At 41.2% G+C, this 16867-nt stretch overlaps 1 protein-coding gene across 4 annotated transcripts in view; it reads right to left on the reverse strand.

Moving 5' to 3' along the window:
* The window catches only part of DCAF1 (DDB1 and CUL4 associated factor 1), a 120264-nt gene that overhangs the window by 55353 nt on the left and 48044 nt on the right, over positions 1–16867 (reverse strand). For all 4 annotated transcript variants that reach the window (XM_033208923.1, XM_033208933.1, XM_033208952.1 and 1 more), the window contains 2 exons: positions 14214–14327; positions 621–758 (listed from right to left, as the gene is read on the reverse strand). In XM_033208923.1, coding sequence (XP_033064814.1) covers positions 621–758; positions 14214–14327 — 252 coding nt within the window. The remainder of the gene's footprint in view (positions 1–620; positions 759–14213; positions 14328–16867) is intronic.

Here is a 16867-nt window from a genome sequence, read left to right on the forward strand (position 1 = left end):
CGTATATATGTAGTTGTTCACTGTAAAATGCTTTCAATTTTACTACATGTTTGAAAATTTTCATAACACAAATTATGAAAAGGGAAACAGGGAATGTTACTATTCTTCATTGGCATACAACGTCATCATCCTTGACAATTTTGTGCCGAACACGGTGGCTCACGCTTGTAATCCCAGCACTTTGGGAGGCCTAGGTGGGTGGATCATGAGGTCAGGAGTTCGAGACCAGCCCGACCAACATGGTGAAACCCTGTCTCTACTAAAAATACAAAAAATTAGCTGGGCATGGTAATGGGCACCTGTAATCCCAGCTACTCAGGAGGCTGAGGCAGGAGAATTGTTTGAACCTGGGAGGCGGAGGTTGCAATGAGCCAAGATCACGTCACTGCACTACAAACTGGGCAACAAAGCAAAACTCCGTCTCCAAAAAAAAAAAAAAAAAAAAAAAAAAAAGCAGTTATTTTCTATTTTTAAAAACTCTTATGGAAACTAATATTGAAATTATAGCCATGCTCCAGTACAAGGTAATCAATATGATCTACTTATTCAGATTCAGGTAACAAAGAATTTGTGAATACTCTCCCAACTTATACAAAAATTTATTCTAATACAGTCCTTACCAGCTGTGAATTTTCATCTCTATAGTTGGCAGCAATGTCTTGATTTTCCATAGCACCTCCTAACAGTCCAGTAGAGTATGTCCTCAATGGTTGATCAGCCTCTCGGGCCCATTTGAAAAGATTCTCAACAATGCCCTCCTATAGTAAACGAAATTAAATAGTATATTTCGGAAAAAGTCCACGTTCATGATTAACAATATAAGCAAAGATTTCAGTCTCATTAAAAACATTTTAATATTTCAATGTTCATAAGAGTAAAAAAAGCACTACTACAGCATCCAATAAGTTCCTTAGTTATATAAAGTATCTGTGCAAAAGAAGCCTATTCAGCCAATAAAACTCAATCTATCTCTTTTAGGTTTTTGCAGTCAGAAAAAAATAATTAAAAAATAAATAAAACTCAAGCTAAAAATTAACAATCTCCAGAATATAGTCCTAATCTAGATGTTAACTTCCAAAAGGCTCCATGATCAACTGGGGATCACTGAAAAGTAACCCTCATAGAAGCTCACAATAATATATTAACGTTCTGAGAAGCAGTGTTTAATTCAGCCCCACATACCAGAACCTTCTTTTTTTTTTTTAAGACAAAGTCTCACTCTGTCGCCCAGGCTGGAGTGCAGTGGTGTAATCTTGGCTCACTGCAACCTCTGTCTCCCAGGTTCAAGCAATTCTCCTGCCTCAGCCTCCTGAGTACCTTGGCGTATAGGCATGTGCCACCACAGCCGGCTAATTTTTTTTTTTTTGGAGACAGAGTCTCGCTCTGTCGCCCAGGCTGGAGTGCAGTGACCGGATCCCAGCTCACTGCAAGCTCCGCCTCCCGGGTTTACACCATTCTCCTGCCTCAGCCTCCCGATAAGTTTTTTATTTTTTAGTAGAGACGGGGTTTCACTATGTTGGCCATGCTGGTCACGAACTCCTGACTTCAAGTGATCCGCCCACCTCGGCCTCCCAAAGTGCTGGGATTATAGGCGTGAGCGACCATGCCTAGCCTCTCAAACTTACTTTCTAATTATCTTTTATATGAAATAAAATACATATAAACATGCATGGTCCAAAGAACTTGAAAATCACCTATGTCCTACTGCCCAGCTTAAGAAATAGAAACCTTCTGTAGGCCAAGATTGACAAAAACATAAAATAAAAATAAATAATACATTAAAATTATTTTGCCTTTTCCAGATCACAAATTTAAAAATAAAAAAATTTTTAAAGAAATAGAAATCTCCAATGTACCCCTCCTTATGCCACCTCCTGCAAGGAGGTTTAAACACTCCTAAATTTTAAGAATTTTCTTGTTAAACTTTGTTAACTGCTATATACTTTTGAACTACATAAATTGTGATAGTGTATATATTCTGCTACAACTTATTTTTTACTCAGCATATGTTTTTTAGATTCATCTATATTGCTGCATGTAGCACACTTGAATAGCACTCAAGACAGGCTACAAATATTAATTTATCTCATCCTCATATCAAGCCTGTAGGATTGGGCAGGTACTATATTTATAGATGAGGAAAATGAATCACAATGAGGCTAATGAACCAAAAGTTACAAAACTAGTTAGTGGCAGAGCTAGGATGTGAACCTAGACAGTGTACCCCTACAGATGCTCTTCACTGCCATACTCTGTTATTTTATTTGCTTGACCAATAATGATGATATAAACTATGTTTGTGCCAGCCAAGTATCTAACATACAAACCTAGGAACAGAACTGCTAGGTCATAGGGTATGTGCATGCTCAACTTTACTAGATGAGGCCAAACTTTTCCAAAGTGATTGCAACAATTCACATTTCCACCAATAGTGAATAAAAGTTCTCTTCCTTTTTCCACATCTTTGCCAACACTACCACTATCAGTCTGATGGGTGTAAAAATAGCATTTCATTTAATTTGAATTTCCTTGGTTATTAAATAAGTTCCGCATTTTTTCATTTATGTGTTGACCATTCAGGTTTTTGCTTCTGTGAAGTACTCTTGCTTTTGCCAGTGTCTTTTGCTAAACAACAGTTCTTTTTTTTTTTTTGAGACACAGTCTTGCTCTGTCACCCAGGCTGGAGTGCAGTGGCACAATCTCGACTCACTGCAACCTCTGCCTCTCAGGTTCAAGCGTTTCTCCTGCCTTGGCCTCCCGAGTAGCTGGGATTACAGGTGCACACCACCACGCCCAGCTGATTTTTGTATTTTTAGTATAGATGGCGTTTCACCATGTTAGCCAGGTTGGTCTCGAACTCCTGACCTCAAGGGATCCACCCGCCTCCCACTCAGCTCCCAAAGAGCTGGGATTACAGGTGTGAGCCACCGCACCTGGCCAAGTTCTTAATTTTCTTATAAGCGTACTTAAGGCTGGGAGCAGTGGCTCGTGCCTGTAATCCTAACGCTTTGGGAGACCAAAGCAGGAGGATCACTTGAAGTCAGGTGTTTGAAGTCAGGAGTTTGAAACCAGCCTAGGCAACATAGCAAGACCCCATCTCCACACACACAAAAAAATCTAAAAATTAGCTGGGCATTGTGGTGGACACCTGTAGTCGAAGCTACTTGGGAAGCTGAGGCAGGAAGATCACTTGAGCCCAGCAGTTCAAGGCTGCAGTGAGTTAGGACTGCACCACTGCACTCTAGCCTGGGTGACAAAGCGAGACTCCATCCCTAAAAAGAATAAAAATAAAAATAAATTTAAAAATAAAAAAAATACTGGCTGGGCACGGTGGCTCACACTTGTAATCCCAGCACTCTGGGAGGCCAAGGAGGGTGGATCACCTGAGGTCAGGAGTTTGAGACCAGCCTGGTCAACATGGTGAAACCCCGTTTCTAACAAAAATACAAAAATTAGCCAGCATGGTGGCGGGTGCCTGTAATCTCAGCTACTCAGGAGGCTGAGGCAGGAGAATCGGAGCCCGGAAGGTGGAGGTTGCAGTGAGCCGAGATCGTGCCACTGTGCTCCAGCCTGGGCAACAATAACAAAACTTTGTCTCAAAAATAATAATAATAATAATAATTTTAAAATATTTTTTAAAACTTAATATTTTCTTTTTCTTAAATTCTTCAAAAGCGTCATCAGCTCATTCTCCTATATATTACCAAAAGTTTTTACCATTTTCTTAAAATTCCTACTATGGGTTGGGGATGGTGGCTCATGCCTGTAATCCTAGCGCTTTGGGAGGCCAAGGCGGGTGGATCACTTGAGGTCAGGAGCTCAAGACCAGCCTCCTGGCCAACATGGCGAAACCTCGTCTCTACTAAAATTACAAAAATTGGCTGAGTACAGAGGCGCGTGCTTGTAGTTCCAACTATTCGGGAGGCTGAGGCATGAGAATCACTTGAGGTTGCAGTGAGCTGAGATTGCACCACTGCACTCCAACCTGGGTGACAGAGCAAGACTGTCTCTCAAAAAAAAAAAAAAAATCTACTCTGAAGAACACATTTTTGGAAATTTTGTTGTAAAATTTCTACTGATATAGAATATATTTACCATGTATTTTCAGTGTATCTCTTTGTGCCCTTTTTCCAAACAGTATAAGAAGCTTAAAATATTAATTCTATCTATTCTCTTTTTTTTTTTTTTTTGAGGTGGAGTCTTGCTCTGTCGCCCAGGCTGGAGTGCAGTGATCGGATCTTGGCTCACTGCAAGCTCCGCCTCCCGGGTTTACGCCATTCTCCTGCCTCAGCCTCCGGAGTAGCTGGGACTACAGGCGTCCGCCACCTCGCCCGGCTAGTTTTTTGCATTTTTTAGTAGAGACGGGGTTTCACCGTGTTAGCCAGGATGGTCTCGATCTCCTGACCTCGTGATCCGCCCGTCTCGGCCTCCCAAAGTGCTGGGCTTACTAATTCTATCTATTCTCTTCCACTGACATGTTATGAAGAATTCTGTTCCACCTTTTGTCCTCCTGAACTGTTTCTTTTGATTAACAGTTCTAGGTTTACAGGCCAGGCACAGTGGCTCATGCCTGTAATCCCAGCACTTTGGGAGGTGGAGGCGGGTGGATCACATGAGATTAGGAGTTTGAGACCAGCCTGGTCAACATGGCGAAACCACATCTCTACTAAAAATACAAAAATTATCTGGGTGTGGTGGCACATGCCTATAATCCCAGCTGCTCAGGAGGCTGAGGCAGGAGAATCACTTGAACCCAGGAGGCAGAGTTGCAGTGAGCCGACATCAGACCACTGCATTCCAACCTGGGCAACAGAGCAAAACTCTGACTCAATTTAAAAAAAAAAATAGTCCTATGTTTACAAACAGACACTGAGGATATTTTCTACTATCTTCTGACCTCTACTGCCACTGTGGCAAAGTTTGTTCTGTTTGATTGTTTGCAGGAATTTTTTTTACTCTAGTTGCTTTTAAGATCTCCTCTTTGGTAATCTTCACTGTACTTCGTGAAACTGAATGGTGATGTCTTTCATTAATTTTTAAAATTCTACTGTCATCTCTCTGAATGCTGTCATCTCTCTGAATATGCCTTTGTCCTTTCTCATCTCTCTACTCCCTCTACCTGAAACTCCCTTTAGATATTCTGAACTTTCTAATTCTAGTCCATGTTTCAACTTCTTTTATACTTTTCATTTCTTATTTCTAGGAGCTTCATTATCAGTTATCCTGTCAGATCTTCCAGTCCATTAATTGTATCTTCAGTTCTGTCTAAACTTCACTCTAACTCATAGAGACAGGGGTCTCACTTTGTTGCCCAGGCTGATCTTGAATTCCTGGCCTCAAGGGATCCTCCTGCCTCAGCCTCCTGAGCAACTGAGACTATAAGCATGCATCCCTATACCCAGCTCATTTACTAAGTTTTTAAATTCCGTAACTATAATTTTTGTTTTTTTCATAGAGTCTTGGACTTTTCTTAGAGTTCAGATTCCTTATTTTACATCCAATAGTTTAACCATTTTTAAGAGTATAATTCAGTAGGACTAAGTACATTCACAATGTTAAATAACTATTACCGGTATAGTATCTATTTTCAGAACTTCTTCACTATGCAAACAAAAACTCTATACCCGTCACTTTCAATTACGATTAAGACAACCAGACAGAAGATCAATAAGGAAATAGAGAACGCGAAGAACACTATAAGACATTGAACCTAAAAGATGTACACAGAAAACTCCACCCAGTAACAGCAGACTACACAGTCTTCTCAAGTACACATAGAACTTTTTCCATGTTCTTTTACGTTTTTTTCTTTCCAGAGTAAACCATATGTTAGGCCACAAGTCTTAATAAATTTTTTTAAATGATTGAAATCTCACAATCTTTTCTAGTCACAACACAATGAAACTAGAAATCAACAATATCAGAAAACTATAATATTCACAAATACATGGAAATTAAACATGGAAATTAAACATCATGGAATAACTAATGAGTCAAAGAAATCACAAGGGAAATTAGAAAGTCACTTTGGACAAATGAAAACACAACCATACCAAAACCTATGGAATGCAGCAAAGGCGGTGGTTAAAATGAAATTTATTTATTTATTTCTCTTTTTTTTTGAGATGCAGCTTTGGTCTTGTTGCCCAGGCTGGAGTGCAATGGCACAATCTCGGCTCACTGCAAGCTCTGCCTCCTGAGTTTGAGTGATTCTCCTGCCTCAGCCTCCCAAATAGCTGGGACTACAGGCACACGCCACCACGCCTGGCTAATTTTGTATTTTTAGTAGAGATGGGGTTTCACCATGTTGCCCAGGCTGCTCTCGAACTCCTGACCTCAGGTGATCCACTCACCTTGGCCTCCCAAAGCACTGGGATTATAGGCGTGAGGCACTGCGTCCAGCCAGAATGAAATTTATAGCTGCAAACACATACAATTAAAAAAGAAGAAAGATCTCAAATCAAATTTGGAACTAGGCCTAACTATGCCTTATTCCATATGACACTAGAAAAAAACAATACTCAAAGCTAGCAAAAGAAATAATAAAGATTATATAGTGGAGAAAAATGAAATAGAGAACAGAAAAATACATAAAGTCAATGAAACTAAAAGTTCTTTACCAAGATCAACAAAATTGACAAAGTTTTGGCAAGACAGGTCAAGAATAAAAGAGAGGACTCAAATTACTAGGATCAGAAATGAAACAGGCCTCATTACTATCAACTTTATAGAAATAAAAAGATTTATAAGAGAATACCATATACAATTGTACAACAACAAATTGGATAACCAAGATAAAATGGACAAATCTACCAAAACTGACTCATAAAGAAACAGAAAAACTAAACAGACCTACAAGTAGCAAGGAAATTGAATCAATAATCAAAAACTTCCCAAAACAGAAAAACCCAGGACACAATGACTTCACTAGTAAATTCTACAAAACATCTAAAGAAGAATTAAAGCCGGGTGCAGTGGCTTACATCTGTAATCCCAACAATTTGAGAGGCTGAGGCAGGAGGATCGCTTGAGGCTAGGAGTTCGAGACAACATAAGCAACAAAACCAGACCCATCTCTTTAAATAATTAAATAAAATAAAGAAGAATTAACACCAATCCTTCTCAAAACTCCTCCCAAAAACTGACTGGGAAGTAACACTTCGTAACTCATTTTATGATGCCAGCATTACCAAAGCTAAAGACACTATGAGAAAAGAAAACTATAGACCAATATATCACTAATCACTATAGTTATAAAAATCCTCAACAAAATACTAGGAAAATGAATTCAGCAGCATAAGAGGATTATACATCATGACTAAATAAACCGTATTTCAGGAATTTAAAGATAGTTCAACATGCCACATGACCACTGCAACTGATACCAAAAAAATGTGGACAAGTCAATACCTTATAATGAAAAACTATAAACTAGAAATAGAAGGAAACATCAGCATAATAAAGGCCATTTATGAAAACTCACAGCTAATATCATACTCAACAGTGAAAGATTCAAAGGCTTTCCCTTAAGATCGAGAAAAAATTGTCCACTTTTTTTTTAAGAGACAAAGTCTCCCTGTGTTTCCCAGGATGGTCCTGAACTCCTGAGCACAAATTATCTTCCCACCTCGGCCTCCCAAAGTACTGAGGTTACAGGCGTCAGCCACCACACCTGGTCAAGGTGTCCACTTTTGCCACTTCTATTAAACATAGTACTGGAAGTTCTAGTGAAACTAATTAGACATAAAAAAGGAAATTAAAGGAATCTAGATTAGAGAGAAAGAAGATCACATCTGTTGCCAAATGACATGAACTTATATGTATAAAACCCTAAAGACTCCATACACAAAAAAACCTGTCAAGAAACACATTCGGCAAAGTTATAGGATACAAAATCAACATACAAAAATCAGTTGCATTTCTACACACTAGCAATGAAAAATATAAAAAGGAAATTCTTTTTTTTTTTAAGTGACAAGGTCTCACTCTGTCACCCAGGCCGGAATGCAGTGACATAATCATAACTCATGGCAATCTCGAACTCCTGTGCTGAAGCAATCCTCCTGCCTCAAACTCCCGACTAGCCAGGACTACAGCCATGAGCCACCACACTCAGCATATATATATATATACACACACACATATTTATATACACACACACATATATCTATACACACACATATATATATATATTTACAGAAGGGGTCTCACTATGTTGCCCAGCCTGCAGTCAAATACTTTTAAATAAAAATAAATTTTAGCCCGGACAGAGTTGCTCATGCCTGTAATGCCAGCACCTTGGGAAACCAAGTCAAGGAGGATCATTTGAGCTCAGGAGCTCGAGACCAGCCTGGGCAACATAATGAGACTCTGTCTCTATTTTTTCATATATATTTTAAAAATAAATAGATTTTAGGTCAGGTGCAGTGGCTCATGTCTGTAATCACAGCACTATGGGAGGCCAAGACGGGTGGATCACCTGAGGTCAAGAGTTTGAGACCAGCCTGGCTAACATGGTGAAACCCCATCTCTACCAAAAATACAAAAAATTAGCTGGGCATGGTGGCAGGTCCATGTAATCCCAGCTACTCGGGAGGCTGAGGCAGAAGAATCTCTTGAACCTAGGAGGCAGAGGTTGCAGTGAGCTGAGATCGCATCACTGCACTCCAGCCTGGGCAACAAGAGCAAAACTCAGTCTCAAAAAAAAATTGTAAAGCTTTTTTTTCAATATCTCTGAAAGTAAAAGTCAACAACTTTTTAAAAACAGTGGCTGAATAAAATCAACTTAGTACACTGAACCAGCATTTTAAAAAAGAAATCAAGTAAAAAAGTATCAGAATGAATTGCACTAAGAGTAAATAGTGTTTTTAAAACTTCTTTTTCATACATATAATGTATGGACTGGGTTTCAAGGTTTTATAAAAAAGTACATAACTATGTTTCACAAAATTTGAAAAACACTGTCCTAGAGCAGTAAGTCTTTTTCTTTTCTGTTCTGAGACAGGGTTTTATTCTGTCTCCCAGGCTGGAAAGCAGGGGCACAATCACAGCTCACTGCAGCCTCCACCTCCTGGGCCCAAGCAACCCTCCCACCTCAGTCTCCCAAGCAGCTGAGACTACGGTGTGCACCACTACACCCACAAAGAGACTCCACCTCTTTGTAGATGAGTTCTCCCTAGGTTATCCAGGCTGAATAACTCTTAATTATAACTTTGAGGAACACCAATAGTCAATTTGTTGAGAAATAATGATTTCTGACTCATTAATTGCTATAATTAAAGTATTTTAAGAAATATTGATTCATTAAAAAAAACTGCATAGGATAGATACTTCTGAAGAGTACAGATCATCATGTAATCAAGTAACACAATATGAAAGAGGCTTGCAATCTGTTCTCTAAACACTGGATTCAAGACAATTTCCAATCTAAAGCACAATGGAGTAAGTCACTTCTCCCAATAAACCATTAATTAAGAAATGCTAAAACTGTTCTTGCAGAAAGCTTTATTATTCATAATTTCCCTTAGTGTTTCTAACCTCCAAAGGGTATTCATTTCTTTTTAGATCTACAATGATGAAACTATAAAGAACAGGCCGGGCGCGGTGGCTCAAGCCTGTAATCCCAGCACTTTGGGAGGCCGAGACGGGCAGATCACGAGGTCAGGAGATCAAGACCATCCTGGCTAACATGGTGAAACCCCATCTCTACTAAAAAACACAAAAAACTAGCCGGGCGAGGTGGCGGGTGCCTGTAGTCCCAGCTACTCGGGAGGCTGAGGCAGGAGAATGGCGTAAACCTGGGAGGCGGAGCTTGCAGTGAGCTGAGATCCGGCCACTGCACTCCAGCCCGGGCGACAGAGCAAAACTCTGTCTCAAAAAAAAAAAAAAAAAAAAAGAACCAGAGATGATTTTCCTACAAGGACAACATGGAAATTTTCAAAAAGCCCAGCTAAATCATCTATAATTGGCTGGGTGCGGTGGCTCACACCTGTAATCCCAGCACTTTGGGAGGCTGAGGCAGGTGAATCACCTGAAGTCAGGAGTTCGAGACCAGCCAGGCCAATGTGGTGAAACCCCATCTCTACTAAAAATACAAAAAAAAATTAGCCAGGCATGGGGGCAGGCGCCTGTAATCCCAGCTACTCAGGAAGTTGAGGCATGAGAATCACTTGAAGCCAAGAGGCAGAAGTTGCAGTGAGCCGAGATCACACCATTGCACTCCAGCGTGGGCAACAGAGTGAGGCTCTGTCTCAAAAAAAAAAAAAAAAAAATCTGTAATCTTAGATAAACCTTGTGTATACAAATATATTGACATAAATGCTTTTATTATCCTGATTTTCAAAAGAATCCATATCAAAATGGTTTTACAAAGATATAGATTCTTCTAGTCTCACACAGGGGTTGCTAACTGGAGATATTAGTCTATAAGAAATACTCCAAATTATAACATTAATCACAATGTTATTCTCTAAAATACTTTATGTGGCACAATTATTCTGCAATAAAAGTTAATATGAATTTTCTTAAAAGCTAAATAAGAATCCAGATCTTTCATTTGGGTCATACACTTAACTATGATAAGACTTCCAGGCTGGGTGCAGTGACTCATTCCTATAATCCCAGGACTTTGGGAGGTTGAGGCAGTAGGACTGCTTGAGCCCAAGAGTGTGAGACCAGCCTGGGCAACATAGGGAGACCTCATCTCTACAAAAAATTTTTTAAAACTTAGCCAGGCATGGTGGCATTTGCCTATGGTCCTAGCTATTTGGGAGACTGAGGCAGGAGAATGGTTTGAGACAAGGAGGTCAAGGCTGCAGTGAGCTGTGATCACACCACTGCACTCCAGCCTGGGCAACAGAATGAGACCTGTCTCAAAAGAAAAGAAAAAAAAAAGGATTTCCAGAGTGCTTAAGAAGATTAAAATTTTAATAGCTTTAAAAATAAAGCAAGTGGCCAGGCGCAGTGGCTCACACCTGTAATCCCAGCACTTTGGCAGGCTGAGGCAGGTGGATCACCTGAGGTAGGGAGTTTTAGACCAGCCTGACCAACATGGAGAAACCCCATCTCTACTAAAAATACAAAAATTAGCCAGGCGTGGTGGCACGCACCTGTAATCCCAGCTACTCAGGAGGCTGAGGCAGGAGAACTGCTTGAACCCGGGAGGGAGAGGTTGCAGTGAGCTGAGACTGTGCCACTGCACTCCAGCCTGCACGACAGAGTGAGACTCCATCTCAAAAAAAAAAAAAAACAAGCCATGGGGCATATCCAATTCACATAGCAAATTCTTAAAGCTAAGATACAAAACAAAATATTTACATTACTTCTAAAACTTGAGCAACTAATTTTTTTTTCTGTCTCACTCTCTTGTCAGGGCTGGAGTGCAGTAGCATCAAAAGGGGTCGCCACAGCCTCTACTTCCTGAGTTGAAGCGATCCTCCTGCCTCAGCATTCCAAATATCTGGGACTACAGGCATGACCTACCGTACCCAGCTAATGATTTATTTTTGTAGAGACAGGGTCTTGCTGTATTGCCAAGGCTATATTGCCAGTCTTGAACTACTGGGCTCAAGCAATCCTCCTGCCCTAGCCTCACAAAGTCCTGGGATTACAGATATGAGCCACCTCACCTGGCCCTCATTTTTCTCTTTTTTTTATTTTATTTTATTTTATTTTATTTTATTTTATTTTATTTTATTTGAGATGGAGTCTCGCTCTGTTGCCCAGGGCGGAGTGTAGTGGCATGATCTTATCTCACTGCAACTTCCACCTCCTGGGTTCAAGCGATTCTCATGCCTCAGCCTCCCAAGGAGCTGGGACACCACACCCAACTAATTTTTGTATTTTTTTGTACAGACAGGGTTTTGGCATGTTGGCCAGACTGGTCTCAAACTCCCAGCCTCAAGTGATTTACCCACCTTGGCCTCCCAAAGTGCTGGGATTACAGGCGTGAGCCACCATGCCCAGTCCCTAATTTTTTTTTTTTTTTGGAGATGGAATCTCACTCTGTCGCCCAGGCTGGAGTGCAGTGGCACAATCACGGCTCACCGCAAGCTCCATCTCCCAGGTTCACACCATTCTCCTGCCTCACGCTCCCAAGTAGCTGGGACTACAGGAGCCCACCACCATGCCCGGCTCATTTTTTGTATTTTTAGTAGAGACAGGGTTTCACCATGTTAGCCAGGATGCTCTCAATCTCCTGACCTCGTGATCCAACCACCTTGGCCTCCCATATTGCTGGGATTACAGGCGTGAGCCACCATGCCCGGCCAACCCAGTCCCTAATTTTTGATAGTTGAAGTATATGTGCATAGTCACTATCAATTTAACATTTGCTTGTCTTCCTAACACTTACTCTTATTTCAAATTATCAGTTTATTTGTTTGCCCACCCCCAAACACCTACATGAATGTAAAGCTCTCATATTGCTAACAAAATATTCCAAGCCCCTACAACAAACACAGGACAAAAGAGATCTTCTAATATTAGCTACACGAATACTAAATACCACGTAGAAAAGGCTTCCTCAAATACAAAGCTCTTCATCACTGGGAAGATCGTTCATCAAGAGTAAGAGTTTGACTGACATCATAAATCCATTCCAGAAACACATGAGCCAGGCATGGTGTTCCACGTCTGTAATCCCAGCACTTTGGGAGGCCAAGGCAGGAAGATGGTTTTAGCCCAGAAGTTCGAGACTAGCCTGGCAACATAGCGAGACCTCGTCTCTACAAAAAAATTTAAAAATTAGCCGGGCATGGTGGCACATGTCTGTACTCCCAGCTACTCAGGAGGCTGAGGTGGGAGAACAGCTTTAGCCCAAGAGGTCAAGGCTGCAGTAAGCCATGGTGATCTCAACACTTGACTCCAACCTGGGCAACAGAGACCCCATCTCAAAAAAAACTCTGGGTGCGGTGGCTCACACTTGTAATCCAGCACTTTGGGATGCTGAGGCGGGCGGATCACAAGGTCAGGAGTTCAAGACCAGCCTGACCAATACAGTGAAACCCCGTCTCTACTAAAAATACAAAAATTTGCAGGCATGGTGGCACAAGCCTGTAGTCTCAGCTACTCGGTAGGCTGAGGCAAAAGAATCATCTGAACCCGGGAGGCGGAAGTTGCAGTGTGCCAAGATCACACCACTGCACTCTAGCCTGGGTGACAAGAGCAAGACTCTGTCTCAAAAAAAGAAAAAAAAAAAAAAAACCCTACACAACATATAATCTCAAGATTTAAAAAAATACTATAACAGCCAGGCGCAGCAGCTCACGCCTGTAATCCCAGCACTCTGGGAGGCCAAGGAGAGTGACTAGATCACTTGGGTCAGGAGTTTGAGACCAGTCTAGCCAACATGGTGAAACGCTATCTCTACCAAAAATACAAAAATTAGCCAGGCATGGTGGCAAACACCTGTAATCTCAGGTACCCAGGAGGCTGAGGCACAAGAATTGCTTGAACCCAGAAGGAAGTTGCAGTGAGCTGAGACTGCACCACTGCATTCCAGCCTGGGCGGCAGAGCGAGACTCAGTCTCAAAAAAAGAAAAAAAAAGTAAATAAAATAAAATTTAAAATACTGCCTGGGAGCGACGGCTCACATCTGTAATCCCAGCACTTTGGGAGGCCAAAGCAGTGGATCACCTGAGGTTAAGAGCTCGAAGCCAGCCTGACCAACATTGTGAAATTTCATCTCTACTAAAATTATAAAAATTAACTGGTCATGGTGGTGGGCGCCTGTAATCCCAGCTACTTGGCAGGCTGAGGCAGGAGAATTGCTTGAGCCCAGGAGGCAGAGGTTGTAGTGAGCCGAAATTGCACCACAGAACTCCAGCACAGGTGACAAAGCAAGACACCATCTCAAAAAAAAAAATACTGCAGCACCCAAGCAACAAGTATTCATCAAAATAACTATTTTTAAATTTTTGACTGGGCGCAGAGGCTCACGACCATAATCCCAGCAATCTGAAATGCTAAAGTAGGAGGATTACTTGAGCCCAGTTGCTCACTGGGTAATACAGCAAGACCCCATCTCAATTTTTAAAATGATAATAAAAAATAAATAATTTTATTATTGCCTGTCAGGATCTCTTAGATTTTTATAACATATATTACTATATGAATAACAAAAACTGTAACAATGATTTTAACCACAAACACAAATCAAATAGAACATAATTCAATTATAAAATAAAATTATGACTTTACTTTTCACTAAGTACCTTTTCTTGAAAGACAACAGCAGTTTCCAGCCCTGGCATGATGTCTAGTAGGAGTCTGCAAGCTGCAGTGTTTAAAGGGGGCTCTCGGCTTGTCATCACGTATGCATTCACCAGCTGTAAAGAAAAAAAGAAATAGTGTTCATCTAAAATTCAACCCAGTGAAACTAAGGACATCTAATAAAACCTCAACATATTCCCATTACTTTCTTAACGGGTATGAAAGAAGACTGTATATAACTAATTCAACTTTTACTAATAAAACCTTTAATTATTTTTTTTTTTTTTTTTTTTTTTGAGACGGAGTCTTGCTCTGTCGCCCAGGCTGGAGTGCAGTGGCCAGACCTCAGCTCACTGCAAGCTCCGCCTCCCGGGTTCACGCTATTCTCCTGCCTCAGCCTCCCGAGTAGCTGGGACTACAGGCGCCCGCCCTCTCGCCCGGCTAGTTTTTTTGTATTTTTTAGTAGAGATGGGGTTTCACCGTGTTAGCCAGGATGGTCTCGATCTCCTGACCTCGTGATCCGCCCGTCTCGGCCTCCCAAAGTGCTGGGATTACAAAAACCTTTAATTATTATAAACACTTATGATCCTGCTGAGCCATGATGATATCATACATAATTTCTTCTGCAGCTTTAAAGCCAAATCCCCTCAAAACAACTCAACAATCATAGAAATTAAAGCTCAAAATGCTGACGCCAGTGATGCACACTTGTAATCCCAGCACTTTGGGAAGCCAAGGCAGGAGGATCACTTAAGCTCAGGAGTTTGAAACCAGCCTAGACAACATGGCAAAACCCCATCTCTACCAAAAATACATAAATCAGTCAAGGGTGGTGGCCCATGCCTGTAGTCCCAGCTACATGGGAGGCTAAGGTGAGAGGATGCCCAGAGCCAAGGGAGTCAAGGCTGCAGTGAGCCCTAAATCACCACTGCACTCCAGCCTGGGCAACAGTGAGACCCTGTCTCCAAAAAAAAAAAAAAAAAAAAGAATGCCACAAAGAAACCTATCCCCTTCCATATACACTTTATTTTTTTTTTTTATGGACAGGGTCTCATTCTGTCACTTAGGCTGGAGTGCCGTGGCACAAGCACGGCTCACTGTAGTCTCAACTTCCCAGTCTCAAGTGATCCCCAGTTTCAGCCTCCCAGGCAGCTGGGACCACAGGTGCACACCACCATGTCCAGCTAATTCTTTAATTTTTAGTAGAGACGGGGCCTCACTACGTTGCCCAAGCTAGCCTCTAACTCTTGGCTTCAAGTGATCCTCCCACCTCAGCCTCCCAAAGTGCTGGGATTACAGGCATGAGCCATCACATCTAGCCCCCACACCACTGCATATACATTTTTTTAAAAGCATAAGCAGGTCAATATGAGCCCCATATTCTTGACAATGGTTAATGAAAAACTCAGATTTTATAATAAATTATATATATAATTATACATATAATAATATGTATTAATAAAATCTCCATTTGGCACTTATTTACTGAATCTCTAACATTAAGTGGAACTATGTTCTGTGCTGGGCCTATAACAGTAAATAACTGACACAGTCCCACCATCCCAAGATTATCCAGGCTGGGTGTGGTGGCTCATCCCTGTAATCCCAGCTCACTGGGTGGCCAAAATCTGAGGATCGCTTGAGCCCAGAATTCAAGACCAGCCTGGGCAACCCAGTGAAATCTTGTCTCTACAAAAAAATTAAAAACTTAGCCAGGCATGGTGGCACATGCCTATGGTCTCAGCTACTCAGGAGGCTGAGGCAGGAGAATCCTTGAGCACGGAAGGTCAAGGCTGCAGTGAGTGATCGTACTAATGCACTCAGAGTGAGATCCTGTCTCAAAAAAAAAAAAAAGATGTGTGACTCAGTAGAGGTGACATTTGGAAAAACAGGTAATACCATGAGTAAAGGATGCTACAGAAGCCCCTAGGAGGGCACACAGCCCCTGCAGAGGAATCAGAGAAGACTTAAGAAGGGATTCCAAGCCAGGATGTAAAAGACGAGAAGAAGTATCTAAAGAAACGTTGGAGGAGAGGAGGGCCAGAAGGCAAGAACTGAAACTGCAGAGAACAAAATTCAGAGACAGATTTGGTTTTTATACCAAACTAAGAAACTTAAAATTTATCCTAAAGGTAATAGAAAGACATTAATGGATTTTAAGCAAGAGCGTACCACAGTTTCTGGGCTATAAAGTGAAGAATGAATTAGAGGAGGACAAGACAAGAAGAAACCAAGTGAGAAATGGTTGGCTCAACTGTGGTCTAGCTAAACTGGGGTCTGGTGACAAGAACAGAACTAGAAGGATTTGTGAAGTTTAAGGTGAAGGGAATAATGACATCTGTAAATCCACTGTATAAGAGAGTTTGGAGGCGTAAAGGATGCTTTCTAGCTGACTAGACAAGGACATCATTACTGAGCTAGAGAACAAGAGAAATAAATTATGGAGCAAACAGGGTTAGACACGTAAAATTCAAGGTGTATATGGGAGATACCCAGAAGGAAATGTCTAGAAGGCAGTTGGAAGTGATCTGAAACTAAGAAAGACACATTGGTGATACAGAAATAAATCTAGGAGTCAACACAATACAGATAATAATAGCTAACACTGGCTGGGTACAGTGGCTCATGCCTGTAATCCCAGCACTTTGGTAGGCCA

The sequence above is a fragment of the Trachypithecus francoisi genome, unplaced genomic scaffold, assembly GCF_009764315.1.
Source record: "Trachypithecus francoisi isolate TF-2019V2 unplaced genomic scaffold, Tfra_2.0 Lachesis_group0, whole genome shotgun sequence".
NCBI lineage: Eukaryota > Metazoa > Chordata > Mammalia > Primates > Cercopithecidae > Trachypithecus > Trachypithecus francoisi.